Source organism: Dermochelys coriacea, chromosome 9, assembly GCF_009764565.3.
Source record: "Dermochelys coriacea isolate rDerCor1 chromosome 9, rDerCor1.pri.v4, whole genome shotgun sequence".
NCBI classification, from domain to species: domain Eukaryota; kingdom Metazoa; phylum Chordata; order Testudines; family Dermochelyidae; genus Dermochelys; species Dermochelys coriacea.
In genome coordinates, this window is record NC_050076.1 from 83,426,240 (window position 1) to 83,454,203 (window position 27,964).

Genomic DNA, 27,964 nt, shown 5'->3' on the forward strand with positions numbered 1-27,964 from the left:
TCAGTCTTCGCACGTCTCCATGGTCTTTTTGAGTCTACTAAAGCTCAGAGAGAATCCCATCGCCCAAACCTAGCTTGGTACAAGATTACGGTACCTTGGGTTTCCCCACCAAGCCATAATTCAGCCCAGGCTTGAGCCTGAACAGTATTTTGAACTAATTTGGGTTGATTTATAGTTTTGGGTGAAAACCATACGAACTGTGGTTTGGGCTGAATTTCTCTTTGGGGCTTTGGTCAAACCTAAAACTCGGAGAAAAATTCAGTGTGTGTGAACCTCATGTGAAAAGACCTCTGCACCAGCCTCTGGCCAAATGAAACAGCTGAGTTGTCTACATCTCTAGTTAAAGAGGCCACAGCCTTGCTAATATGGGGGCTTATTTCTCACATAAACTCATATCCCTTACTTAGTGGTTAATGTAGGCTGAAACAGGAGGGGGAGCTCATACTAGAACCAAGGAAAGAGGGAGTCGAGAGGGAACATTGTTTATCCAAGCCAGGAAAAGGAAGGGAGCTCCCACTTATTTTAATCTCTTTGGTAGCTGGGCTTCACCTCAAATTCCAGATCTGGGCTGTTCAAATGCCTGGAAGTACAGGGATTTTCACATCTATAGGGTTGATTTTGGGTTAACTCTAATTATTTCTGAATCCTTGGGGTGGCAGAGATCAAGGGAGGAGGCAATTTGATTTCTAGAAATATAAATGAAACTAATATAAGCTTCTCGGTTCCAAATCTGTAGGCTCCTGCAGCAGTTAAACATAGACAAACAATCCTGTACTTAGAGGATATGTGATGCACACTTGATATTTCAGTTTCTGGGAAGCAGTTTAATAATTCTTGTTTTTCATAGGACCATGTAGTGGTGGTGATGGCTAAAGTCTTTAGTGCATTAACACCCATTCTGTGGCTTTCACATTCTTCCTTAATCTGCTGTAATTCCTCCAAGAATGGGACATTGAAAATAGTTCTTTAGTCCTTCTTAGTCTCATGCCGACTTTCAGCAGGGTGGGTTTGTTTGTTTGTTTGTTTTGCTAAGGAACAAACTAACAAGCTACAAACTAACATGGATGTTTGTAGATTTGAGTCAAAGCTGCAAGAAAAAATCCAGTCAAATCCATGATTAGTAAACTGGCCATAATATTAATTGTCTGTACTACAATAGTGCTTAGAGGCATTATAAATGGCTTCCAGGAGTTTCTGAAAACTGGTCACCCCAATTTTGGTCCATATTTTCCCATTGAGACCTCTGGTTTTAAGGTAGGGGAGTCACAATTTCAGGGAACCTGAACTTTGCTGTTATTGACCTGAAACTAAGTTGAAACAGTTTCTTTCCTGTACTTAGGAGGCCTCATCAGTGTATGACAGTGACATGCTGAGGTGCCCCAGTGAATGGTGGGCTGGGATCTTTTGTATGGGACATGAATGGATTAGATCTAATGAATAAAAGAGATGTTGATGAATTACTTAGACCCAAAATGTGGGGTGTTTATAAGCTCTGTGTACATGCCTATCTGCTGTACTCCAAACACGACAGTATTGTACATGAGAATCAAAAGTGAAGCTGACCAGATCATTTTCACTGGCCAAGTGGAGTGCAGTGTAAAAAGTAATCAGCCAGCAGCAATAACACAGAGTAAATGTTCATGCCAATGTCTCAGTTTTAAATGGCAGATATTACCAGTGACCCATACAAGGGCATTCCTGTTTGTTAAACAGGATTATTTATCTTGTCTGTTTCCCTTGGAGACAGAGACTGTGCCTTCCTCTTTGTCCAGTGACACACACTAAGCGCACACACTAAGCAATGAATCAATGGCTGCCTTTAAGCAGCCACCTGTGGCACGTTGTCAGAACCAGATGGACTGTGTGCCTCTTCTTGTGGATTTGCCATCCCCTTCTCACATCCGAGAGTATCAGTATGCCTCTCTTCGAGGAAGACCATGTAATGGGACCGTCTGCTTACTATGCTTGGGGAAGCCAGGTCTCTAGCTTCAGTTGAGAGCTAAGCAAATTAACATCCCCTTTGGGCATTAAATAACGATGGGAGCTTCCCCCAGGGTGGAACTTTGGGCTTCCCTTATCAATGTGAACGCTCCCCCTAAAGAGCCTGGATCAGCTCCCACTGCAGCAGACTTTGCATTGAGCCCTAAGAGCTCTTCATGTTTTGCTTCCTGGGAAGGCAGATGATGTGCTGAAGAACATCACAGCACAGACTTCATCATGTGCACTGTGCGATTGCAATAACCTTGCTATTTTTTTAAAGGGGAACAAGATGAAATAACTATTAAAGTCTAATGCTAAGGGTGAAAGCATAATCCCAACTATGCATATAAAATGATGGAGTCAAAATTAGCTGTTACCACTCAAGAAAGAGATTTTGGAGTCACTGGATAGTTCTCTGAAATCATCCACTCAATGTACAGCAGCAGTCAAAAAAAGTGAACAGAATGCTGGAAATAATTTAAGAAAGGGATAGATAATAGGACAGAAAATATGTTGCTTTTATATAAATCAATGGTACACCCACATCTTGAATACTGTGTGCACATGTGGTTGCCCCATCTCAAAAAAAGATGTATTGAAATTGGCAAAGGTTCAGAAAAGGACAACAAAAATGATTAGGGGTTTGTAACGACTTCCATATGAGGAGAGATTAATAAGACTGGGACTTTTCAACTTGCAAAAGAAACGGCTAAGGGGAGATATGATTTGAGGTCTATAAAATCATGACTGGTGTAGAGAAAGTAGATAAGGAAGTGTTGTTTACTACTTCTCATAACACAAGAACTAGGGACCACCAAATGAAATTAATAGGCAGCAGGTTTAAAACAAACAAAAGGAAGTATTTTTTCACACAACGCACAGTCAACCTGGGGAACTCCTTGCCAGAGGATGTTGTGAAGGTCAAGACCATAACAGGGCTCAAAAAAGAACTAGATAAATTCATGGAGGATAGGTCCATCAATGGCTATTAGCCAGGATGGGCAGAGATGGTGTCCCTAGCCTCTGTTTGCCAGAAGCTGGGAATGGGAGACAAAGGATGGATCACTTGGTGATTACCTGTTCTGTTCATTCCCTCTGGGGCACCTGGCATTGGCCACTATTGGAAGACAGAATACTGGGCTAGATGGACCTTTGGTCTGACCTAGTAGGGCCATTCTTATGTTTAGTTTGACAGTTGTTAGCTAAACAAAGGCATTTTATGGTTCATGAATTTTGATGCCTCATTCTCCAGTCCAAAAGTGCCAAGTTATATGAGATCCCAAACCCACTTTGTGCCCTGATCTCTAAAACGATATAATTAATAAGTTGTTGTAGCTCCATCCTTCTTCCTTAGAGTTCTCTGTGTTTAAACACCAGCATAAGAGCTGGCTAATATCTCCAGAGGAAAAGTACATGGCTTAGGTAAGTGCAGGAACGAACTAGTGGTTAGAATTCATCATGTGCACTGTGCGATTGCTGGGAGATACAGTTTTTAATGGTATTCAAGCAGAGCTGTGAGGGAGGGTCATGGGAGAGCCAGGCAAAAACATCAGTTTTGAAAGCTAAGTGAGTTTGGCTGGAATGTGATTAGAAATGCAATGGGTTCTTTTAAAGATCTACTTTTCAGCCATGTGTGTAGCTGCTGAGCTGGCGTTGATGAAGGCTGCTTTATCCTCCCAGAACACTGAGATAGGACAGGAATACGCAAATAGGAGAGGAGCGGTAGGCTTATGGTTGGGATTCTAGGCTGGGACTTTGGAGACTGAAGTTCAGTTCCAAGCTCTGCTGCAGATTTTGGCTATGTCTACCCTACTGTGATAAGTCGACCTACGCTACGCAACTCCAGCTACATAAATAACATAGCTGGAGTCGACGTACCTTAGGTTGAGTTACCACGGGGGGTCGACAGGAGAAAATCTCCCATTGACTTACCTTACTCTTCTTGTCGGGGGTAGAGTACAGGGGTCGACTGGAGAGCGATCTGCCTCCGATTTGGCAGGTCTTTACTAGACCCACTAAGTCAACCGCCAGTGGATTGATGTCAGAGCGTCGATCCCTGCCATAGTGTAGACTTGCCCACACTGTGTAACTTGGGGTAGGTCACTTGGTTTCTCTGTGCCTCAGATAATAGCATCGTCCTACCTCACGTGAGGATGAATACATTAAAGACTGTGCTTAGATACTACAGTAATGGGGCCATGTAAGTACTTTAGATAGGTGAGACCCTCTACTGAGGGGATACGTTCAGACTCTAGTTATAATGGTGCCACTTGTTGTGTTACACTGTGTTTGCTGATCCAGTATTAGAATAATCTCTGTGTGTGCCGCCTTCTTGACTTTCATGGAGAAATAATTTTAAAAGGGCCCAAGTATGGAAGGCCTGTTTATCCACCTTTAACCCTTAAAAGTGCACAGGGAATATTTGGTAGGAAGAAGGGGAAATGCATTAGAAATTAGAGTTGCAAATGACATACAGCTGTTCCACTACCCATGCCCAGTAAATACAGAAGCCCTTCAATATGCAACAAGGGAGGGAATGATCCACTGTTGTACAAAGAAGGGGATTTTAACAGCTGCAGAAGTATTACAATGCCCACTGCTGAAATGCAGAGGTCAGCTGAATAAAAATGTGTGATGGGCACACTAGTGTTGAGCTCAATAGATGACCATCATTACTAGCTGGGAAGTGATGATACAATGCAGTCTCCTATGATAGCATAGGATGACCAGATGGGCATTGCACCCAGGAAATCGTGTAGCTATCCTCAATTTTTGCCAGATATATGTGTAGTTGCAGTGCTGATCACTGGTTCAGTGGTCATGTGCAAATGGCCAGTATAACACCGTCTGAGTTTGTGTAGCTTGCACATTTTTTCCCCTGACCATGTTGTCCAAGTTGTTTCTTTATTGCACTTGCAATTTGTGCCGTAGGTAAGGCATTCAGGTTTCAGGTGTAGAATACCAGCAATCCTTCATTTCCTCCCTTTTCCTACTGGTCCTTTAGATTTGATGGTATCCATCTGTACCAGCAAGGCCGCAAGCTACCATACAGTGTCAGCAAGGATTCTGGTAATTCTCCAGCAGAGTCTCTTTCTCTCTCCTCCCCTCACCCCCCCCCCACCCACTATGAGGAGAGAAACATGTGGTTAGTCACACTGAGTTTAAAAAATGGATCCACACCAAAACTTCAGATCAGAGCACTCCTGAACTTGGAAAAAGTTTGAATGCAGACCAAGCTTTGCACATCAGGTCCAAATAGAAAACACATAAGAACAGCAATACTGGGTCAATGGTCCATCTAGCCCAGTATCCTGTCTTTCAACAGTGGCTAGTGCCAGATGCTTCAGAGGAAATGAGCAGAACAGGCAGTTATCAAATGATGGGTTCCCTGCCATCCAGTCCCAGCTTCTGGCAGTTGGAGGTTGAGGGACACTCAGAGCATAGGCTTGCATCTCTGACCATCTTGGCTAATAGCCATTTATGGACCTATCCACCATGAACTTATCTGATTCTTTTCAAACCCAGTTATGCTTTTGGTCTTCACAACATCCCCTGGCAATGAGTTCCGCAGGTTGACCATTGTGTGATGAAGTACTTTCTTATATTTGTTTTAACCCTGCTGGCTTAATTTTGGTGAGTGACCCCCGGGGTCATGTGTTATATGAAGGGCTGAATAATACTTCCATATTCACTTTCTTGACAGGATTCAGGATTTTATAGACCTCTATCACATCCCCCCATAGTTGTCTCTTTTCTTAGATGAACATTCCCAGTCTTTTTAATCTCGCCTCGTACCGAAGCTATTCCATAGCCTTAATCATTTTTGTTGCCCTTCTTGGTATTTTTTCCACTTTAATATATCACTGTTGAGATGGGGCAATCAGAACTGCATGCAATATTCAAGGTGTTGGCGTAACAGGGAGTTGCATAGTGGCATTATGATATGCTTTGTCTTGTTATCTCATACATGCTGGGCCTTGTTACCATGGGGTGCAAAGTGATCAGTCTAAGCTTTCAGGGTCCTTTCGGACTCAGGCTTTGTACGTCAGGTCCATCTCTGCATTGACAATGTCCTGAAAGGAAAAGCCCATTCTAGTCAAGACACGGTGCTGCTGTTTCAAACTGCAGCTTCTGATTAGGGCTATGTTTGGAGCCGTTAAATGGTTTTAGTGATTTCTAGTGCTAGTACCAGATAGACAGCTCTAGAGACGGAAGCCACATAACATATACTGCATAGGCAGCGGGGTCAGGAGGGAGGCCTCTAGGACTGAGAGTTCACTCTTCATTGCCCATTTGATCCTTCACCCACCTACTGAGACTGCCAACCCATATGGCCAGTTAGTGCCAAAGGGTGGGGTCCGGTTTGATGACGTCTGCTAGAAACTGGACTGAGTTCCTCAAATTCAGTGGTTCACAACCCACAGGCCACTTGCGGCCCAATCAGCACACAGCTGCAGCACATGTGACATCCTCAGGGCAATGCAGGTAGTATGTATATTGTGTGGATGCAGCCCACGTAATACATAGAGTGCTGCATATGTGGCCCACAGTGGTAAATAGGTTGAGAACCACTGCTCTATTTCATTTCATAGAGGCCACCGAGCAACCAGCAGAGTGCTGCTGCTTTGGGTTATGACTTTCTGGGGCTGGCTACAGGTGAAAAGGTCTGTCCAGTACTAATTACCCGTGCTTTGAACTGCCAGCTTTCCTTTATAAATTAAAGTACAGATAACCTCATATATTGAAACCTGTGTCTACAAGAGTTTCTTTTCCCTGATATTTATTGCTGTTGCTGTCACCAGTTTGATTACATCAGGAGCAGCAATGATGAGAGCACCAGTGTAAGCATAATTTCAAGTGATCGTTGGCCTTTCAGTACCGTGTCCTCCTCTTACTCTGCAGAGAGCAGGTCTGCATGACACAGCGCCTAAAACATTGACAGTTGCCAGAGTCTTCTGAACGCTAGCCTTCCCACCCTGTCTACCCATGGTGGTTCTGCACTAATGGAGGTAAAAGTGGGAAATTTTAGGACAAGCTTTCAAGCTTTGGACAAGGTTCTGAAGTCACCTACCAATTCTTGAGCAGTCAAACTCCCATGCTATGGTCAGAGAAGGAGGTCTCTTCCCTTTTGTTTCTCTGGAGATTTATTTATAATGAATAAAAGGACTAGATTTAGTGCACCCCATGGCTAGTATTAATGATGTTTTTCTGAAAGCTTTGCAAACAATGAGCTCAATATCAGAGGGAATTTGGATCCTTGTCTGTAAATGACTACAGTATTTTTCCTTTGTTTCCTGTCCTGGAAAAATCATTTAAGACTAATTTTCTATTGTGCAACTTACTAGCCTTGCCGTGTGCCTGTTGCAGTTCCATTCCTGGAAGCAAGAGCTGTTATATTATTGAAAGCCTGATTCAATTAAGTCAGAAAATGGGGGATGTGCACCTTTTTTAAAAGTGGTTTTCCCTTTTGGAATAGATGGTTTAGAAAGAAATAGAAAAGAAACTACGTGCCCTCCCTATCATGTGATTTAGAAATCCCCTGCAGATTTAACCTGCGGAGCAAGCTTTGCCTTTTGCTGTAGCAGATTTCTCTTGACAGTTAGCTCCCTGTCTCCTGGAGAAGAATGGGTTTTGTAATTCCTGTTAGCAAACGTTTCAAACACAAACATTCAGATCCTGTTGGAAACCACCTTCTTGATCATCAATCCCAGGAATGGTTGGACCCTGGAGACTGAGCTCACCTCTTGCATTAAGAGGTGTTTACCTCAGGTCAGGATTGAGTCAGGTTGGCATGTGGGGTGGAAGGAAGCTTTCATGTGCACTGCTTGTCTTGTACCTTGCCTGCTGCCGTGCACCCGATTCAATTGCTCACTGCAGATTTTCTGCATTCCCCTGGGTTCTGATGATGCTGCTCTGTTGTTTGCACCCTTCACTGGGTCTATTTCCCACTCCATTCCTATTAGCGTCAACGTGGGGAGGAGCTTTTTGGAAGCTGTTGATGGCCTGTTGGCTGCTGCATTGCCGTTCTGTGGTTTGACATGCAAGAGGGCCACTGGTTTCCACTGCAGTGTTCTGTATTATGCTGCCCTCTTTCCGGATTGTTGGAGGATATCCCCACGTGTTCCTTCTCCAGCTCCATATTCGGGAGAGATCTCATCTGGGCGCACTGTGATTTACCCACCAAACACCCTGAGCATCAATCTAAGAACATCCCACCTGCTGTGGAAAAAGTTTTGTGCTGTGATTTGCCCTCATGGGTAGTCCCAATCAGCTATCCACATTCTTGCTGCTGTTCTCTTTCCCCCTGCAGGTGATTTTTGCCAATCATTAACCTGGACAAAGCAACAGGCATCTTTAGCAAGGTAACTTTTTTAAAAGAATTCAGCCTTTGGTACTCTTTTTTAGTGAAAGTCACCCCCCACGTGGCTGCTGGTTTATTATCCTCCGGTGGAAACTATTGTGGCTGTTGAGTAAGAACGTACAGCCGCAATTTGCTTTGCATGTAATTTGATACCAGAAGCATCAACTCATAGCCAGCAATTAGAAAGTGACAATATGTTGGTTGCTGACTCTACCAGCTGCAGTGTTGCCAAGCCCACGTGTTAAAAATGTGAGTTGGTCCCCAAAAGATCATTTGATTATCTTAATTTTTTTTGGTGAGAATTTTTGTATTGGTTGCAAAGGCATCCTTTTGTCTGGGGAAGAGGCAGATTTTGACCGAAAATTTTCATCAGGAAAACACATGCTAGGCCTCGTTCTCAAGCAGTGTTGGGGATCAGACTAGAAACCATCAGGATACTTTGTTAAATGAACTTGCATCCACGTGTTTCAGCTCCTTTGTATCTATTCTATTGCATTTGAAAGGCCCAGGGACACAAATGAAAACATCTTAATATATTGAAATTACCTTTGTATTCTCATAAAGCGTGTCTCATGTCTCACAGGGGGCTTTGCAGGGAAACGGCAGCTTACAAGGTTCTGCCTGTCGGTAGAGCATTGTTCTCTCTACTGCCTTCATGAGCACACTTTGGTAATATTAGTCTTGTTTTCAGAATCTCACAGGGTGTCTCTTGGACTTGGAAGATTCTGAATGTCTATCAGTCAGGCCTTTCTTCTCTCCAAAGGCTGACTCCAAAATAAACCCATTTACCATTTATTCCAGTAAATGTTTGAGCCTGAAAGGCCTTGAGACTGATCCAGTCTTAACCCAATTCCTGTCCAGATTTTGCACAATACTTAAATAAATTCCGATCTAGCTTTAAATTGGGTTTTGTCCAATTTTTGTACAACATACTTTATGCTCCACTGGAACATGCTATGTTGTTAAGATTCCATTAGTGTCCTGAGGATTGTGTTTATTTTACATATATTACCTGATGGATTTTGGGGGTGGAGTAGGAACTAGAGGCCTAATCCAAAACCCACTGAAGTCAAAAGCAAGACTCCTATTGACTTCGAGGTGGGGGTGGGGGGGGGTCTGGATCAAGTTCTGAATTCACTAAGATTCTTGAGAGCTGCCAAGTGAAATCCTGGCCCGTGCAGCAGACTAATAGATCCCAGTCTAGTGCCCACTGAAGTGCAGGATGAATTTCCTGTTAATGGTGCTATATGGGTCCCACAGAGATCAGCATTTCTAGGCCGCGGTGACCCAGAGGACCAGAACAGCTAAGACTCCATGAGAAGCTTAATTCCATTGTGGAGAGTTAAGATGGATTTCCAACAGTCAGTTCTGCTTTAGCTCGTACAGTTATGATAATGGACAAATACAAACACAGCACAAGAGCTGGTCTAGTGACATTCTAACAGTTGTGCTACTAAACAATGTGCTGGACACTTTATTCTTTTTAACTAATTTTTTTCATCATCTTTGACCTTTCACCGTGACTATCCTCTGACCTCTTGCTGAAATTAACAGGGCAAAACCGCCTCAGTTGTTGGACCCAATAGCCATCTTCAATTCAGTTGTTGCCTATCACAATGAAGGGCTCAGCTCTACTTCTTCGCTCCTGTGCATACCAGTCCTGTGACTCTAAAATATAAGACAGGTTTCAGAGGAGCAGCCGGGTTAGTCTGTATTCGCAAAAAGAAAAGGAGTACTTTTGGCACCTTAGAGACTAACACATTTATTTGAGCATAAGCTAAGTGAGCTGTAGTACTCCTTTTCTTTTTGTAAAATATAAGAGTTAACTATTCATCCACTTGTCCCTATCCTCATTTGGTGTTAAACACAATCCTGCATTAAATAGGCCTTAGGACTGGGAGCCAGCAACTTCTCATGTTCTACTCCCAGCGGTGTCTTTATGATCTTGGACAAGGCACTTAACCAATCTCTCCCTCACATTCCATGTCTGTGGAATTGAGATAGCAACAACACTTCCCTGCTTCACAGGGATGTTGTTAGCATTACCTAGTTAATATTTGTAAAGCACTTTGAAAACAAAAAGCACCCTGGACATGTTAATTATTATTATTATTATTATTACTACCTATTTTATCTCACTGTTATGTCAGAACACTATTTTTTTCCATTGCATGTGGCAAGCAGTTTCTCTAAGTGGAGTAATAGAGTAGGGGAATTTTTTGTTACAAATCTAGTATAAATTTTAGTTAAACAATGCCTCCCTTCACAAGTTACAATTTTTAGAAGTTCAAAGCTGAGGCTGCTGATTCTCCTGGTTGAGGTTTGTTTTGCACTGCCCATGTGAGTCTGAATTTTGGGCAGGATTTTGATACCAGTTACGCATGTATAAATCTGGAGTAATTGAGATCAGAATCTGGCCTATTTAAATGTAATATTTGGTTTTCTGCTTGCATTTCCATGTTTCTCAGATTAATTTTCCCATAATAACCACATCTCTCAGCAAACTTCAAACATGATGGGGCCGTCAAATGTTTTACTGGCTTGGCTTAAATAGAGGGAACATTTCCTGAAATATATTCTCCAATTTAATGAGCCTTTTTCTTTCTGGCTCTTCCCCTCTGGCCCTCCCACCCTTTTCGTGGTTAGCTTTTGGATAGCTCTTTGGAATGATGTCGTCTAATCCTATTAGAAGTACATTCGTTACACTGTGCACCTTGTTTATAGCCAAGAGTATTGGCTATAGAGGGAGATCTCTCCTTCACTCTCTCTCTTTTTAATTTTGTTTTGTTCCAGTGCCAGATGGGAGTATTTTCAGGCTGAAGTGAGTCCTAGAGAACTCCTGCTGTGCCTCAGTTATTCTTCCCTTAAAGGATTTTTCCTCCGTCTCAATTTATTGTCAGAACACTTTTTTGAATAAAGTGGTTCTTAAAAACCTATCATTTGAAAAGGCCAGCTGTTCTCAGGTCCTGAGAGTGCCTCTTTGTGTCGAGCTTTTTAGGAAAGATGAAGAGGATTATTCTGGGGGACGGCTCTATCTTTAACTTTCTTTTTGTAGGGATCTGGTTATTTTCGGAAGCTCTCCCAGCTATAGAAGGACCAGTTGTATTGTACTTCTTTTGGTTCAGTTGTATGCCGGGATGAAAAGATTTGCAGAGCCCTCACAGCAGGTGCAAGCAAATCCTTACCTGCTGAATACTTGCTGAAGTTTGGCTTGGAGTGTAACTGGGACCACTTGTGTAGGGGAAGTTTCTTGTTCAGTGTCACAGTCTTAAAAGTTGCATTGTGGTGTCCAGAAGTACATGACTCTGGAAGCTGCCATAAAGAAGCTTATTTCCACCAGTGCAAACCACAATGATTTATAAGAGAGATCTTTCAGTAGTTTTAAGACCCATATTGCTGCATGCTATCATGATAATGGACACCATCCTGCATTCAGATATGGATATATGGAAGGTTCTCCAAACTGTGCACTTACTGAGTTCCTGTGGTGCTCAGGAAAGATCATTCTACAGCTGTTGATCAAATACTGCAGTTCAGCATTGTAGAAATTCTTTATTTTCTCTTAAAAACACTTAAGAAATTCCATTTAAAAATATTAACAATACAAAGTTAAGCACTCAGAAGTCCGAAAATGCCAGTGTTGTCCGCAAAACCTTAAGTTTGCCCCTTTGTACAGCTTCTAGATCTCCTTAGCTGGTGTAAACTGGTGTCAGCACATTGAAGGAAATTGAGCTACACCAATTTACACCAGCTGAAGATCTGGCCTGTTGTCTCCAATTACATAATTGTACATTGTATTGTCTCTCTTTTTTGGCAGGACCCCTGCCTCATTCATTATACAGGTTGGCCAATGAATGAGGCAGGGGTCGGTGTAGAGACTACTGGAAAGGAGACCACATGATCAGCAATTAAAAATATAATTTCTTATGTCTGTTTTGAACAGCTGTTTAGCTCATTGCACACCATCTGACCTGAACATTGAACGAGGCAGAGGTGCTGCAGAAAGAGTGGCATGTGATTATGTAAATAAAGACTATCATAATTCATAGTCATAAGGTGTCCTAAATTAAAACTAATTTGCTCTTTTGAGTGCTTTATTTCACAGCCTTGTTGTTGTTTTATGGAATAAGGCATATAATATCAACCTGATTTGTGACTAATTTTGCATCCCATAATACTTCTTTTGATAGGTAATTCTATAAATAAGAGCAGCCATCTGCGTTTACACTACCTAGAATAAAATACCAACTGCTTTCAATCCTTATGCATAAGCTAGTCATCAGCTGAGGTCCAAAAGAAACTCCCCTCCTCCGACCAAGGATTGTAAATATTATACAGTTATATGCATTATGGAGGGGACTTGCATCTCCTGCTACATCATCCTGCATATTCCAGTGGCCGTTGATCTGTGCCAGAGTGGCAGTTTCTATATTCTCTTCCTTCTTTCCTCAGAACTCTGTGCTCCAGACAGGAGCTCCTCATGCAAGGGTTAATGTATTCTGCAGTGCATTTCTTGTTTGGTTCTCCTCACCATTTATGGATGGAGGTTTTTTTAATAGGTTGCCTTTCTATATCTTCTCTCCTTAAGGAAAGGATGGGTTTAAAGAGACCTTTAAAGACGTCAAACCTGACAGGCCCAAAATCTTTTTCAGCAGCAAAGCCTTTTTTTAAAAAGAATTGTAATTTCCTCTAGATTTGTGTAAAGAAAGATGGAAAATAAAAGGCCTTCCAACAGAGGATGTGAGGCAGTGTTAAATCCTAGGTCATCATAGTCCTATTCCAAAGTGTACTGAAGTCACTGGAAAAACGCCATTGATGCCAGTGGGCTTTGGATCATACCCCTGACAAAAGTCTTTCCTACGAAATCAGGGGTGTTGGATTTGTTTTGTGATAATGGTCTTGTTCACACATCTAATATGGCTTTGTGCAGGTACTGTACATTGCCTTGTCCAAAACAAGGTGCATTTCTTGGAAGACAACACTGGCAAAAGATTTGTCAGTGAGCACAGCCCCAGACCATATGTATGTGTGGTCTGTTTTATTACTCTTGGACCAAGCCAACATCTCTTGGTGGGGCTCAGACCTTGTTCTCTTAAGTTTTGCTATTTTTTCTGTTTTTTTTTGTATCAGGCTGACGTGTCATTTGAGTGTCGTTAATTATTTACTAGCTTATGTTGTTTAGAAAATTGATGTTTGCTGTAATTAATATCTCTCAGTTGTTCTATGTAGGGTATGTATTGTTGCTGGAGTAGGAAAGAACACTGCAATTAAAGCCATCTGCAGTGACTTCAGAAAACCCTTATGTCCTGCAGGGAAGTTTAGAAATCTCTGGCCCTTTAGAAAAATGAGTATTGATGGATAGTAACTGTAGCTAAAATATAGGGCTGAAAGCCCTCTGCCTTCAAGAAGGTCCCTAGGAGTTGAGGGTGCTTAGTACCTCAGGATACCAAGCCCATAAGTGTCAGAGACTAGGAAGATCTGATGTTCTCTCCTGGGTCTACGTGGTTTTTCTTACCAGTCCAGAATATTTTACAGACAGAAATCATAGCAGTGGAGACATCAGTATAGTGACTACAAGACAACCTTGATAAATGGAGAGGAATATGGGTTGTCTTACTAGAATACATAAACCCAACAGAGGTGGATACAGCGTAAACCTAGGCACACCTCCCTCACACAAACACCTACTTGTTTTATCCACACAACAGGTACAATGAGGTCAGTGACGGTGCAAAGCTCTGTACATGCCAGGCTAGCATGCCTGAGCTATGGCCAAAAGAGACCATGTCTCTTGAGAGAGTAGTGCAAGGATTGGCTGGCTGTGCAATGGAGATAGGCCACTCTACTGAGACTACCAACAAAATCCTCCCCCCCCACCACTGCCATCTGCATTGGTCTCTCTTTCATTGGCATATTGTTTCTAAAGCAGTTGCTGATCTTCACCTCCCTTTGTTTCTCTTCCTAGCGCTGGTCGGAGCTCTGGCCATGGGGATGATTTTCTTCTGCTCGCCTATTGTGAGTATCTTCACCGACCGGATTGGCTGCAGGATGACAGCAGCCTCGGGGGCAGCCATCGCTTTTATTGGACTCCTTTCCAGCTCTTTTACAAAGTAAGGCTGAAACTTGCTTTAGGTGACCTGTAACTTTCTGGCAAGCTTTTGTTGTTGACAAATCAGGTGCTAGTTTATTGCTGTCTTTTGGCAAGGATCAGGTGTAGTGGAAGAGGGTGCTCTCCCTGCGCTTGCCACAGCCTGCCTGCACACAGAGAGTTACTGTCCAAGTTTAATCCCCCTTCCTGAAGTTTTTCTTTTTGTCTTAATGAGACACAAACCTTAGCCTGAATGTCTTTGGAACTTGGCTGTGCCCAGGATTTCTCCCTGCAGGTCTGCTCCTACGTCTCTCCTCTATCACAGGTTCTCAGCCTTTTATGCTCCTGAATTGGAATTTGAGACCTTCTGGTCTGACTTGCAGAATATCAGCAGAACAGCTTTGCACCTCCACATGCGATGATAGAACCTGAGGTACTGTCACAATCAGTTTAAAGGGGGACACTGTCAGATTCAAAATCATATTTTAAGAAAACTGACCTTGGATATTAAAAGTGAATGAATGTTTAAAATCAAACCTGATCCCAAGTATGGCTGAAAGTGACTGGCTTCCACTGGAACATAAAAAAATGGAGATGTCCAGAGACTGAAGTCTGTCTTTTTATCACCAGTCACAATGGACTCACAAACTGAATTTGCATGGGGTTTTTGGCTATATGCAGTAGAAGGAAAATCAGGAATGTAAATGTGTTTTGAAGCAGAACATATTAGTCCATTGGAATGTCTTTGTGTCTGCAACATGCTGCTTAAAAAAAACACAGTATTATTATTCATTTTTTTCAGTGCTTTTAAATGTCTGTGGATTTCTGTTAGGACTTGATTTCATTAACATTATAAAAATGTTACCAAGCTTTGATTGTACATTATACTGCTTCAGCATCACAGATTTTCAGTTTGTTTTTGTGTGAGAGGGAGATTGATTATATATAAACAATTTTCGAATGAGTTTTTTTTCAGTTTTAATTAAAACACTCCCTGTAACTGTTTAACACCATACTGATGTGAAAGGAGGTGACTTGTCTGCAGCATTCCACTTCACCACTCCCTCAGTGGGAACCCTTGACAGGAGGGGGCAATGAAGATAGCTGAGGCTCAGAGAGCTGCTTTTGTGCCCACCTCTTCAATCTCCTTTCTGCTTTGGTATGGGAAAGGACCCCAGTGGTCTCCCCAAGGAGACCCTTGAAACAGACATTTTAAAAAGAGGAGAGAGATCTCAATGGGAAATTATGTCACGCAATCTAAGTACATCAGGGGGCCATGTGCAGTTCAGGCATTGAATGTACAAGTGGAAGCATACATTGCTGACTTCCTAAACAGCACCAGACGATGGAGTCCAGGCACCACATGTTGCCAAAAGTTCAGTGGCTTTTTGGTCCCAGATCAGTGCATGGAGGAATTTTGGCCTGAATTTTACCCATTTGTTGTTGTTCCCCAAATCCTGCCCATAACTTGGTTTTCTACTAGCATGCTCCTGTTATGTGCATGTACGCTCTACTGTGTGGAATCGGAACTGCTTCATAGTGTGTCATAGAGCCTGTTAATCACTGAATAACAGAGGCCTTGTCTACACTGGCAAGTTTCTGTGCAGTAAAGCAGCTTTCTGCGGTGTAACTCCGGAGGTGTACACACTGCCAAGCCACTTAGTGCGCAGAAACTGCACGGTTTCAGTGCTATTAAAAAAAATAACACCTCGACGAGAGGCGTACAGCTTTCTGTACCGGGGCTACAGCACCGCGGTGCCAGTATAGACACCTTCGTCAATTACAGCGCTGCAATTGGCCTCTGGGAAGGGTCCCACAATGCCAGTTCTTGCCTCTCTGGTCGTTGGTTTGAACTCTACTACCCTGCCCTCAGGTGACCAATCGTGAGCCCCACTCCTTACATTCTTTGGGAATTTTGAAAGTCCCCTTCCTGTTTGCTCGGTGATGCGTGCAGTGGTCTCAGCGCATCTTTTCAGGTGGCCACGCCTGCTCCACGCACCAGGCGATCCCCCGCTTGGAGCAATGCCAAGCTGCTGGACCTCATCGGCATTTGGGGAGAGGAGGCTGTGCAGTCCCAGCTGCGCTTCAGCCGTAGGAATTATGCTACCTACGGACAGATATCACGATGCATGACAGAAAGGGGCCATGACCAGGACACACTGCACTGCAGTGTCAAAGTGAAGGAGTGCGGAACACCTACCACAAGGCGCGGGAGGCAAACCACCCCTCCAGTGCTGTGCCCACGAGCTGCCAGCTCTACCAAGAGCTGGACACAATACTCGGTGGCGACCCCCATCTCCATTGTGAAGACCCCTGTGGATACTTCAGTGGCTCACGTGCCAGTCGAGAGTGGACCAAGCCAGGAGGAGGAAATCTTGGATGAGGATGTGGAGGGGGACCCAGAGGCAGACAACGACGTGGAGGTCAGAGATGCATGCGGCCAGGAGCTCTTCCCTACCCTGGAGAAGGCTAGCCAGTCACAGCGGTTGGAGCTTGGCGAAGCGCAAACAAAAGAGGAGGCCCCTGGTAAGTGGCTTTGATTTTGGGAATTGTTGAAGCTTTGATTTTGGGAATTGTTGGGGGCAGGAGGGTTGCAGAAAGCAGGCTTGTGTCTGTATGATGTGTGTACCACCACGTGCCTAGTCTGAGCGGCAGAACAGGGTGTTGATTGACTCCCTCACTTCATGGCAATCTGCCTTGGTGATCTCCACGAAACTCTCATAGAGATATTGGGCAATCCGCTGCCGCACGTTCTTTGGCAGAGCTGCCTTGTTTCTTATCCCACCCAGGGTATCTTTCCCACGCTACATTGCCGTCAGTGGGGGGGACCATTGCTGCACACAGGCGAGCCACATAAGGGCCAGGTCGGAAGTTGCAGTCTTGGAGAACACCCTCCCTTGATTCCCTGCTCATCCTCCGCAGCGAGAGATCTTCCATAACGAACACAACCTGTGGAAAATGTGGGAATAGGAATGATTATAAGCCCCCCCCCCAAAGTGCTGGCTCTCCCCAAGAGCCATGTGCCCAGTGTACAGTACGGTCCTGGAACATGATTTCCCCTGTGACAGGTATGTGAATAGTGACTGTGTTTTAAATCACTGAATCAGTGGTCTGTGTGTTGCAAACAATACTGCTTCTGTAAAATGTTGCATTTTGGCTGCAGAGATATGACCTTGGGAGCCCAGCCTCCCTCTTTGTTATCACCGGCTGAATGGCTGAACAGAATTAGAAAGCGGCCACGAAAAACATGATGCACTCTGTGGCTGAAAAACAAGAATTGAAGGAGTGGCGGGACAGCGAGAAGAGGGACCGAAAGAAGAACATGGCATGCCAGAACAAAGCCACAGAGCGGTTCTTAAACATTATGGAGTGCCAAATGGACACACTCCAGGTGCTACTAGCACTGCAAACCAAGCATTTCAGCATCTGCCCTTCCCTGCAGCCGCTGTTGCAAAACTCTTTCCCATGCGTCCCCCAGACACCGCCAACACACTTATCAACCTCCTGGCTCCAGTCTGTACCCTCTGCGTTCCACTCCTGCCCCGTCGCAGTCCAGCCCTGCGGACTCCCAGCACCCACTGCACTCAACACCCGTCCCTCTGCAGTTTAGTCTTGCTGAAGAACAGTAGCCACTTCACTGTACTCGAGGACAAGATTGCATATGATATCTGGACATACACAAATCTTTAACTGTCCAGGGACCCTACCTCCTCCTGGGACCCTCCCATCCCCCACAATGCTGATGTGTTTTTTCTGTTTGTGTCTCTCCTCTGGTGGTTGTTTTTTAATAAAATAATGGTTTTGGTTTGAAAGCAATCTTTACTCCATTAATTGAAAGCAAACAGAGCCCTGCAAAGCAACAGGCAATTTTCTTAAACCTTCACAGTGCATTGTCTGCACCAATCACAGTCACCTCCTAGCACCTCACTCCCGAGCATAGCAAGAAATATTAGTGGTTTTCGACTTCAAATTGCTGCCTCAAGGCATCCCTGATCCTTATGGCCCCATGTTGCACCCCTCTACTAGCCCTGGTCTCTGGCTGTTCAAATTCAGCCTCCAGGCACTGAGCCTCAGGGTCCAGCCCTCAGTGAAGCTTTCAACCTTCCCTTCACAAATATTATGGAGCGTACAGCACACGACTATAAGCATAGGAATATTGTCATTGGCCAAGTCCAGCCTCCCATATAGGCAGTGCCAGCAGGCCTTTAAATGGCCAAAAGTACAGTCAACAGTCATTCTGCACTTGCTCAGTCTGTTGTTGAACCACTCTTTGCTGCTGTCAAGGTGCCCCGTGTATGGCTTCATAAGCCATGGCATTAAAGGTTAGGCAGGGTCTCCCTGCATTTCGACTTCCCCTACAGTGATCTTCTGGTTCAGGAAGAAAGTTCCTGCTTCCAGCTTCCTGAACAGGCCAGTGTTCCAAAAGATGAGTGCGTCATGCACCTTTCCGGACCAGCCTGCATTAATGTCCATGAAACACCTACAGTGATCCACAAGCTCCTGGAGAATTATTGAGAAATACCCCTTCTGATTAATTTACTCAGTGGCTAGGTGGTCTGGTGCCAGAATTGGAATGTGCATGCCATCTATCGCCCCTCCACAGTTAGGGAAGCCCAACTATGCAAAGCCATCCACAATGTCACGCACGTTTCCAGAGTCATGGTCTTTCGGAGCAGGACGCGATTAATGGCCCTGTATGCTTCCGTCAACACGAGTCCAATGGTCGACTTTCCCACTCCGAACTGGTTAGCAACGGATGGGTAGCAGTCTAGAGTAGCCAGCTTCCACAGTGCAATCACCACGTGCTTCTCCAATGACAGAGCAGCTCTCACTCTCGTGTCCTTGCACCGCAGGGCTGGGACAAGCTCGTCACACAGTCCCATAAATGTGGCTTTCCTCATCCACAAGTTCTGCAGCCATGACTCGTTATCCCAGACGTACATGACAGTATGATCCCACCACTAAGTGTTTGTTTCCCAAGCCCAAAAGCAGCATGCCACTGTAGTCAGTCCATGAATGCCACAAGCAATCTCATGTTGCACCGACTACACGAAGCAATATCAATGTCAAACTCCTCTTGCCTTTGTAGTTTAAGGAATAACTCCACTACCACTCATGACATGACATGCAGCATATTGGTCAGCAGTGCAGGATCCATTCCTGCAGACCAAAGAGGCAGAGCACACAGTACAAAAACCACTGAAAGATGGAGCCAAATGTGGATGGAAGGGGATTGCTGGGATGCAAAGCAATGCATCATGGGGCATTGGGACAGGACCCAGGATGCCCTGCGACCCCCTCTGCCTTCCCACAGCTCTTAGCAGCAGAAGAGGAAGAGATGCTTTGTGGGATAGCTGCCCAAAGTGCACCACTCTGAATACCGATGCAAGTGCTGCAAAGTGAACATACACACAACAGCAGTTTCCCTTCAGCGCTCTCTGAGCAGCAGTGTAACTCTGCCAGTGTAGACCTACCCAGAAATTCTCTCTGGGAGCATAAGCACCTTTTGCAACCCAAAACTACCTTGTGACACCAAGGCTAGAACTTGGGTCAGCCTGCTCTAAAAGGATGAGCTGCTGCCTCTTGATATGGAAAACACCAAAAGACCAATTTACTGGAAACACTGTGTGTGTATTTTATTTATTTATATTCTAGTGTGCGTATGTGTACATACATGCACGCGCACACACATGCACACACATATATTACGAGAGCCTGATAAATCCTATGGGGAATGCTGTATATGAATTCATGGCAGTGGAATAAATAGAACTGAAGTGCAGTTGTGGATAGCTTCAGAGAGATACAGCATTTTACCCCATCATCTCTTTTCCTCCCAAGTACTTCTACAAGTTTCAGACTTTTTTCCCTTCGCCGATAAAATGTTCATACAAAGCAAAGCAACTCTTCAGACTAGGCTGCTTTTAGTTTGGGGTTTTTAAAGAAAAATGAAGAGGTCCTTTCCGTTAGGAGCACTTCAAAGATGAAAAGCATATTTCCTGCTTTCTCACTGGTGGTTTAATTTCCTTCAGATATCTTGTAAGGATAAAATTAAAGCCTTCTATAGCTCTGTCGCAGGGAGGGGGCCCTTTTTATTGGACTGCCTTAAGCAACGTCAAACAGAAGTCAGGGGAAGAGTGGTGCAGTTTAACAGTTTCCATGTGCTCCATCAGGATTGTAAAGTCCAGTTCTGAAATTTGGAACTACCAGCTTCTACTCTCCCATAACAAGGGTTTTTTTTAATATAGCCACACCGCATAGTTTCAGGTGACACATGTTGTAGATTATATGCACATACTGCAGTTACTACACTGAAACAGACCAATGGTCAATCTGCTGTAGAATCACAGAAACTGGAAACGGTAAAGAGCTGCTAGACCATCTGCCTTTCAATGCAGAATTGTTCCCTATAGTGCTTTGTTCAGGCTGGTTTTAAATGCCCCAAATAATGGGGGACGGCGGGGGGCTTCCATCACTATGGCAATGTCTTTGACTATGGGCAGTGTCCTATGTTAGTTCAGAGGAAGGTGTTTAAAAATTCTGTAATGCATAAAACTATGCAGTACTAGGGTGGTTTTTCACTTTGTTTTGGTACTCAAAGCAGAGAGGAGAATCAGGATTGAGCTGATTTTATAAATCAGACCCAAACCTCCCCTTTTTGCAGATCTTTGTTTTCTGCATGGAAAGAGACCCACTCCTCTTCCCCTTAGCAGCCCTAGGGAATGAATGTACCAGTCACTTGCTATCACACCTCCTTGCTGAGCAAGACGAAATGTTATTGGGATGAGTTTTAATTCTCTGATCTGTTTCTCGGGCTGTACAAGAGGAAAGGAGGGAGGACTATCCTTGCAATCAGATGGTAAAAAGGGACAGGCAGATGGATAGGATCAAAAAGGAATTGACTCAAACCTTGGTTCATCCCTCAAGCCAGAACTTACTAACATTTAGGGAACATCGTGTTCCCTTTTTTCTTCCTCCCCCATTTCCATGGGCCTCTGCATTTCCTGGTTCCCTCTAATGAAATATCAGTGCTGAGATAAGAGTTTCAACATTAGGGATGGGCCTGAACTAGCATCCCAATTCTGAACACCTATGAACATGGGTGGCGGTTCAGCATCTGGATCCAAATTTTTCATGTGCCCCTACCTGAGCTGATCTAAAATGCCAGATCCAAACTTCCCTGAATTTTAAAGTGTTTGAAATCCTAGTCCCTAATTTTGCAGTTTGAGTCTATTTCTGTCTGGGGCCACATACTTATAAAAGTATGGGGAGTTCTACATGAAAACTATTAAATAAACAGTGATTTCAAAGAAAAGCTTTGGGAGGTTGCTTTAATTGTCAGGGTTTTCTTCCCTGTTCCATCCTAGTAGCTGGCATACATCATGGCAGTAATAGTAGCGGAGACTTTCAATTATGTCTTTCAACAAGCATTGTTACACTATTAATTAGCGGGAGGCTGCTGCGGCTCTAATGGGCTCTCAAGACGAGATAAACATCAGCTGTGTTTAATCTTCTTTTTATTCAATCTTAGCTGGATTTTGTTAAACAAAGGCAGGAAACAACAGAATCAGAAACATTTAATATTTCAGTGGGTTTTCCCCTTCCATAGATCAGGCCTCACCTAGAACCCTTCTCTCCCTAATTTCTGCCCTTCTGTGGGCTGTTTGGTTTGGAGGTGTTCTGGAAGGGACAGATTTCCCTAGAGAGAGAGATGCACCCTTTTGCTACCCAGCTTGTACCCCTTCTTTTCCCCTTAGGCCTCTATATTTCAGTGATCTTCTCTGAACAGAGGATAGGTTATCAACATTGCTCCTATCTCAGCCGGCAGGATCTCTGCTGCTGGGCCATGTGACCAGCTCTTTCCCCACAGCTGAGCAGCCTATGCAATACCACTGCATTGCTGTGAGCCCAGGGAATGAGAGATCAGCCTTTGAATCAAACCCACGTGTGTTAGCGTGGGAGTACTTTATTCCCACCAGGGTCACCAGTCTCTCCCTTCTCATCCTCTTCCCTCCTCTGCCCAGTATGTGCATGGTGAAATAATCATGCGATGTCTGCTGCAAAGTCTTTCGTGTCAAATGGTTTCTCCACTAGTGTGTTTTAGAAATGAATTTTTTGCCCTGTGCTGTTAATGTTTCCTTTCATCATAAATATTGATAATCCAGTGACCGTTTTTATTTTAGAGGATTTTTTTTTGGTGGGTTGGTGTTTGTTTTTTTGTTTTTTACTGTTGCTATAGTAACTCCAGAGCATTTTCTTTAATGCTTCCAATTTTTTGTCAAGAAATCTTCTTCTCTCTTGCTTTCTGTGGCTGCTGCTTTTCTTTCTAAAATGTTTTCTTGTTGAGCAGTTAGGCAGGTTTCTGATACAGGGTGAATGCAAGTGTCACATGTTGTCATTGAGTGGATTCTCCTTGTAATATCATTTTGCCTTTAGTGCCTTCCTCCCAAAGGACCCCAGAAACAGAGACTGTCTGTACCTGCCAAGAACCACCTGCAGATCCAGACACTTTTCTGCAGGAATAAAAACACAGTCTTTGGTACCAAAATCCCAGGCCTCTACCACATGGGCTAAAGGAGAGCTCTTTCAGATGGGAGTTGTAAGCCTGGAGCAGCCACTAGAGAGAGAAATTATTGTAAATACTAAGCTGGTGAAATATACCCAACTTCTAAAATGCAGCCACGTCTGAGGAGGACAGCAGCCAGCTCCCAGCAAGGAGTTGGAAAGGAAAGTCCTGGACAAGGATCCAGAGGCAAGCCCCTGCTCTTACAAACCATTCTATAGGATATTTTAACACCTTTGCAGAACAGACAGGATCTGTGGTTTTAACATCTCCACTCCTTCCAAACATGAAACTTGCTCCAGAGCTAGAATCCATTTTATCTCAGCTAAGACTGCCAGCAGTGGATAATTTTGGGTTATGAGAGTGGTAGGGAAACCAGATGTCCTTCTAATGTCTGTATTCCACTTTAAATGGCTCAATCCCAGACTGCAGTGGCATTTGTGTGTTTTATCAGAGCTTTGTCCCTGAAGCGGTTGTGTGAAGGGTAAGGGAACGGCTATGAAATTATTACTCATCAGTGCACCCTACTTCTGAGGTTTCTCTGATGTGGTTTGGCTTTGGAGGAGCTTGAAATTTGGCTTTCGTGAACAGTGGTTTGTCTTTGAGTAAGTTAGTGTAGCAATCACGGTCTGCTGCACTAGATGAGGAGACAGACTTGTAATGGAATTAATGATATACTTGTAAATATTTTCTGACTTCCTGTTGCTCTGTTTCTTCTGAGCAGGAATCTCCTCACCTGCTTTATTACTAGCAATTGGAGTTTTAAAAAATTTAATAAACTTTCATCCCAAGGGATCCCCAAGGACTTGACACATGGTCTGTAGGGAAATCATTTCACTCCCTACTAATATGCAGCCACCTCTGGAGTGGGTTACAGCAGCTGCTTAATAGCTCACAATAAAACTTCAGGGCAGAATTGAAGAAAACAATATCCAGTTGAAATTACCAGAGGATTTTAGAGCGCAGAACTGGAATTTGGGCAGCAATGCTCATGTTCTGTTCTTGAAGCAAGTGCCAGAGGCTCTTTAACCATTAGAGGTCAGGGCCTCCTGTTTTTAAATTGGAGCTGGTTGAAAATTTTCAGTTGGAACTGGGTCTTTTTATGGAAAACCGAATCTTTGTCTAAATGAAATTTTTTGCAAAAAGTTTCTTCTTTCCATGGAAAATTATTTGTTTTTTTAAACAAACAGATGTCTGGAAATTACAATATTCCAATTCAGATATGCTGCCACAGTGCTTCATGGGAGTTGCACCAAATATCAGAGAGTTGTATCCAGTATCATGTTGATTCTGAAGAAGTGGGTTTTTTACCCACAAAAGCTTATGCCCAAAAAAATCTGTGAGTCCTTAAGATGCCACCAGACTCCTCATAGTTTTTGTGGGACTTATAGTTCAGTTGGTACATGGGACCATTCTCCTCCAAAGCCAGACTTCATCTCCCATGAGATGTAATGGGCCATCTGTAAAATGGGGATAAACCTTGCTATGTCTGTCTAGATTATAAACTCTTCAGGGCAGCAACTGTCTGTTCCTATGTATCTGTACAGTGCCCAGGACAAAATAGGACCTGATCTTGACTAGAGACTCTAGGCTCCACTGGAAGATAAATAATACACAGTAATATCTGTTATCCTTTGCAATTTTAACCAAGGTGTTTTTTGTTGTTGTTTTTTTGCCAATAGGTCCCTTGAAGTCCGCTATTTCACCTATGGAATCCTCTTTGGATGCGGCAGTTCCTTTGCTTTCCAGCCCTCTCTAGTCATCCTTGGCCACTACTTCAAACGCCGTCTAGGCTTGGCGAATGGCATCGTGGCCGGAGGGAGCTGCCTCTTCTCAATGTCCCTTCCCTTCTTTTTGAAAACAATCGGGAGCACCATCGGGCTAGCTCACACTTTCCAAGTCCTCAGTGCCTTTATGTTCATCCAGATTCTCTTGTCTCTGACTTTCCGGCCCATCTTGCCACCATCTTGTGACTCTTACCATGATAGGCAAGATAAACTGGCCAGCCGGAACATGAAACAGCAGTGCGGGTCTCAGATGCGGAAGTATTTCAACATGAGGGTTTTCCGGAGACAGACATACCGAATTTGGGCTTTTGGGATTGCGACAGCTGTCCTGGGATACTTTGTACCTTACGTGCATCTGGTGAGAACATTCTAGGGGCGATAGAGGTGACCGCATGTGTGGGAGGGGAGAATTATTTGTATCTCTATCTTTTTGCAGCAGGTCTCCTTCTCAAGTGTAGGCCCTTGTGTAGACCCACATCTTGGCTGTGCTCTGAGTGCTGTTGATGGGCTCCAGTAGGAGCCTCATTTCCAGTACTCAGCAGGAGGGAGCATCACCAAAATGTGTGGGAGATGCAAGGGGATGAGGGGAGAGACTAAGGATATGTCTCCTTCCTAGAGAGTCTAAGGTGGTGGGTGCCATGCTGAAGGACCATTCCACAGCTCAGACAGGTGGCTCGATAGCCCCCTGAACTATGAACAATCACACCCAAGAATGTTTCCAGCTAAAAAGTCCCATTGATTAAAGTGCTGTAACTGCATGTAGTGCTTCACAAAGCCTCTGACTGTACATGGCCCTTGCTCCAAAGAGCTTCCACTCCGCCACAGGGAATTCCAATAGAGGCTCAAAATGGAGGGAGCTATGGGGAGGCATTATGGGTGAGCAGGTCAGCACAGGGAGGCTTCAGGTAAGAAATGGGTTTTGCGGAGCAGTGGGAGGACGCTGTGAAGAGGGATGATTTTTGAAAAACATGAGAGGGATGGGCCACGCTGACAACTGAGGAGCAAAGAGAGCAGGGAAGTGAGAGGTGAAGGAGGACACAGGATGAGAGGAAAACAGGAATGGCTGGAGCTGTGGAGAGTCTTGATGACAAGAGGGTCGAGTGCGATGCAGAGCTTCTCTTTGAACAGAAATAGTGAGAGGCAGGAGCTAGCTTTGGAGTCTTTCACTAATAGAGCATTCTGATTGGCTGAGCCTCCCTGTGGACTTATCTGTGTAGTAAGTCGTGGCAGGTAGGACAATTACCGCATGCCACTGAAGTGGACTTCGGAGGCGTGAGACTGAGGGACTTTAACCCTTTGAGTGCTGAGGTTAGAGCACTTGCTGCAGTTTATGAGAATAGATTATCAAACTGACCCATTTGGCTCAAGCAGAGAACCGCCTAGGAAATGTAAGAGCCACCATGTAATACATAACTTAGGGCCGTGCTGTTACCTTTGAGGAATTGAAGCCATAAGAAGCAGTGAGGGAAATAGGTCTGTGCAGTTACTGGACATCACTGATAAGGTTGGCGCTGCTGGTAGCCTGTTACGTAAGGGCTGCCATTATGTTTGGTGCTCTACAGTGGATCTAGCATTATGCAGCCATTCTCTAATACCAATTAATCCTTTGAGGGGAATTCTATACATGGTTATAATTAGTACACAGAAATAGACCTTCCTCTTAGAGATTCCTGTTTTAATGTTTGACAATCCCAGCAAGTCCATTTTTGGTGTGTGCAATTAATAGGTTTATTGAGGATTAATGTCCTTATTTTCCTCCCTGTCCCCTAGATAAAGTATGTGGAGGAGGAGTTTAAGGAAAATGAAAAAGAATGGATTCTCTTGGTTTGCCTTGGAGCCACGTCAGGGCTTGGGCGCTTGGTTTCTGGACGGATTGGTGACTGCATTCCTGGACTGAAAAAGATTTTCTTGCAGGTATGCTATGCCTAATCCTCACAAAAGTGCATGCTAAGAATGATGGTTTTACTACCATGGGATGATTTGTCCATACAAATATCAGTACTCTGCACTTAGCACCTTTCATCCAGGGATCTGAGTGATTTACAAACAATTAACCCTCCCAACCCCTCGAGAAGTAGAGAAATATTATTAAATCCATTTTACAGAAGGGTCAGTTGAGGCATAGAGAAGTTAAGTGATTTACCCAAGATCTTGCAGTACCTCTCTGACAGAGCTAGGACTAGAACTCGGAGTCCTGACTCCTACCATCTTTCCCTGACCACTAGACACACGGCCTTCCTCTCTGGATTTTGTGAGCAGACCGTTGAAATCAAGTGGCTGATCCATCAGATAGCCCTTCTCAAAGCTTCTTAAAAGGTCCTTCTCAAGGTTTTGGGTGCAGTGGCTCTCCAAGGAAAAACAGAGGATCCCAGGGCACCATTGGGTTGACAGGAGGGGGTAACACTGGTGTCCTGCTCTGTATTCCTTATCATAATTTAAAAAAACAAAAACAAAAAACACCCTGGTTCTGATAGCAAAGGGCTTGTCTACACTGTGGGCGATGTGCACTACGGGGGTGTGATTTCTAAAGCACACTAACATGTTGAGCACTAATTAGTCTGTGTAGCCCCTGCTGGTGCTCACTCAAGGTCCTTCCTGCTCTTTAAAGTGGTACTGTCAGCAGGGTCTCCATAGATCCAATTAGTGCACAACACATTCGTGCGCTTTAGAAATCACACCCCATAGTGTGCATTACCACACCGTGTAGGCAAGCTCCATGACTGACTGTGAGCTGTTGCTACGTTTGCCTTCACGGTACCTGTTCCTTTGCGATAACTAGAGTACGAGAGGTCTTCCACAGAACTGTATTCTCGTCTCTCTTTCAGTGTCAAATTCAGTCCTGGTATAAGAGGAGCAACTTCCCTGGCTTCAGAGGAATTGCTCCCACTTATACTAGGGCAGAATTGAGCCCTTCTAAGCACCATGGGCTAGAGTCACAAAAGGAGTTAGGTGCCTAAATCCCTGAAACAGGCCCAAATGGGATTCACAAAACCCCCGCTCAGGTGCTGCTGAACTCTGTAGGCACCTAAACTCGCTTGGCATCTCAAATTTTGCAGTAAAAGTGCCCTGAGCACTTATATTTCTGCCTCTATATATGCATGTTGCAGCCCTAAGTCCCAGAGCAATGCACAGACTGGGGGGAGATAGGCATTCCTCCACCTACATTGCCTGCAGAGCCCACCTAC

General features: G+C 44.2%; 1 protein-coding gene across 1 annotated transcript in view; it reads left to right on the forward strand.

The window, feature by feature from the left end:
- Window positions 1–27,964, forward strand: part of SLC16A2 (solute carrier family 16 member 2) — a 96,028-nt gene that overhangs the window by 61,060 nt on the left and 7,004 nt on the right. The window contains exons 2-4 of the mRNA XM_038416753.2: window positions 14,307–14,451; window positions 24,675–25,137; window positions 26,550–26,693. Of these exons, the coding sequence (XP_038272681.1) occupies window positions 14,307–14,451; window positions 24,675–25,137; window positions 26,550–26,693 (752 nt within the window). The remainder of the gene's footprint in view (window positions 1–14,306; window positions 14,452–24,674; window positions 25,138–26,549; window positions 26,694–27,964) is intronic.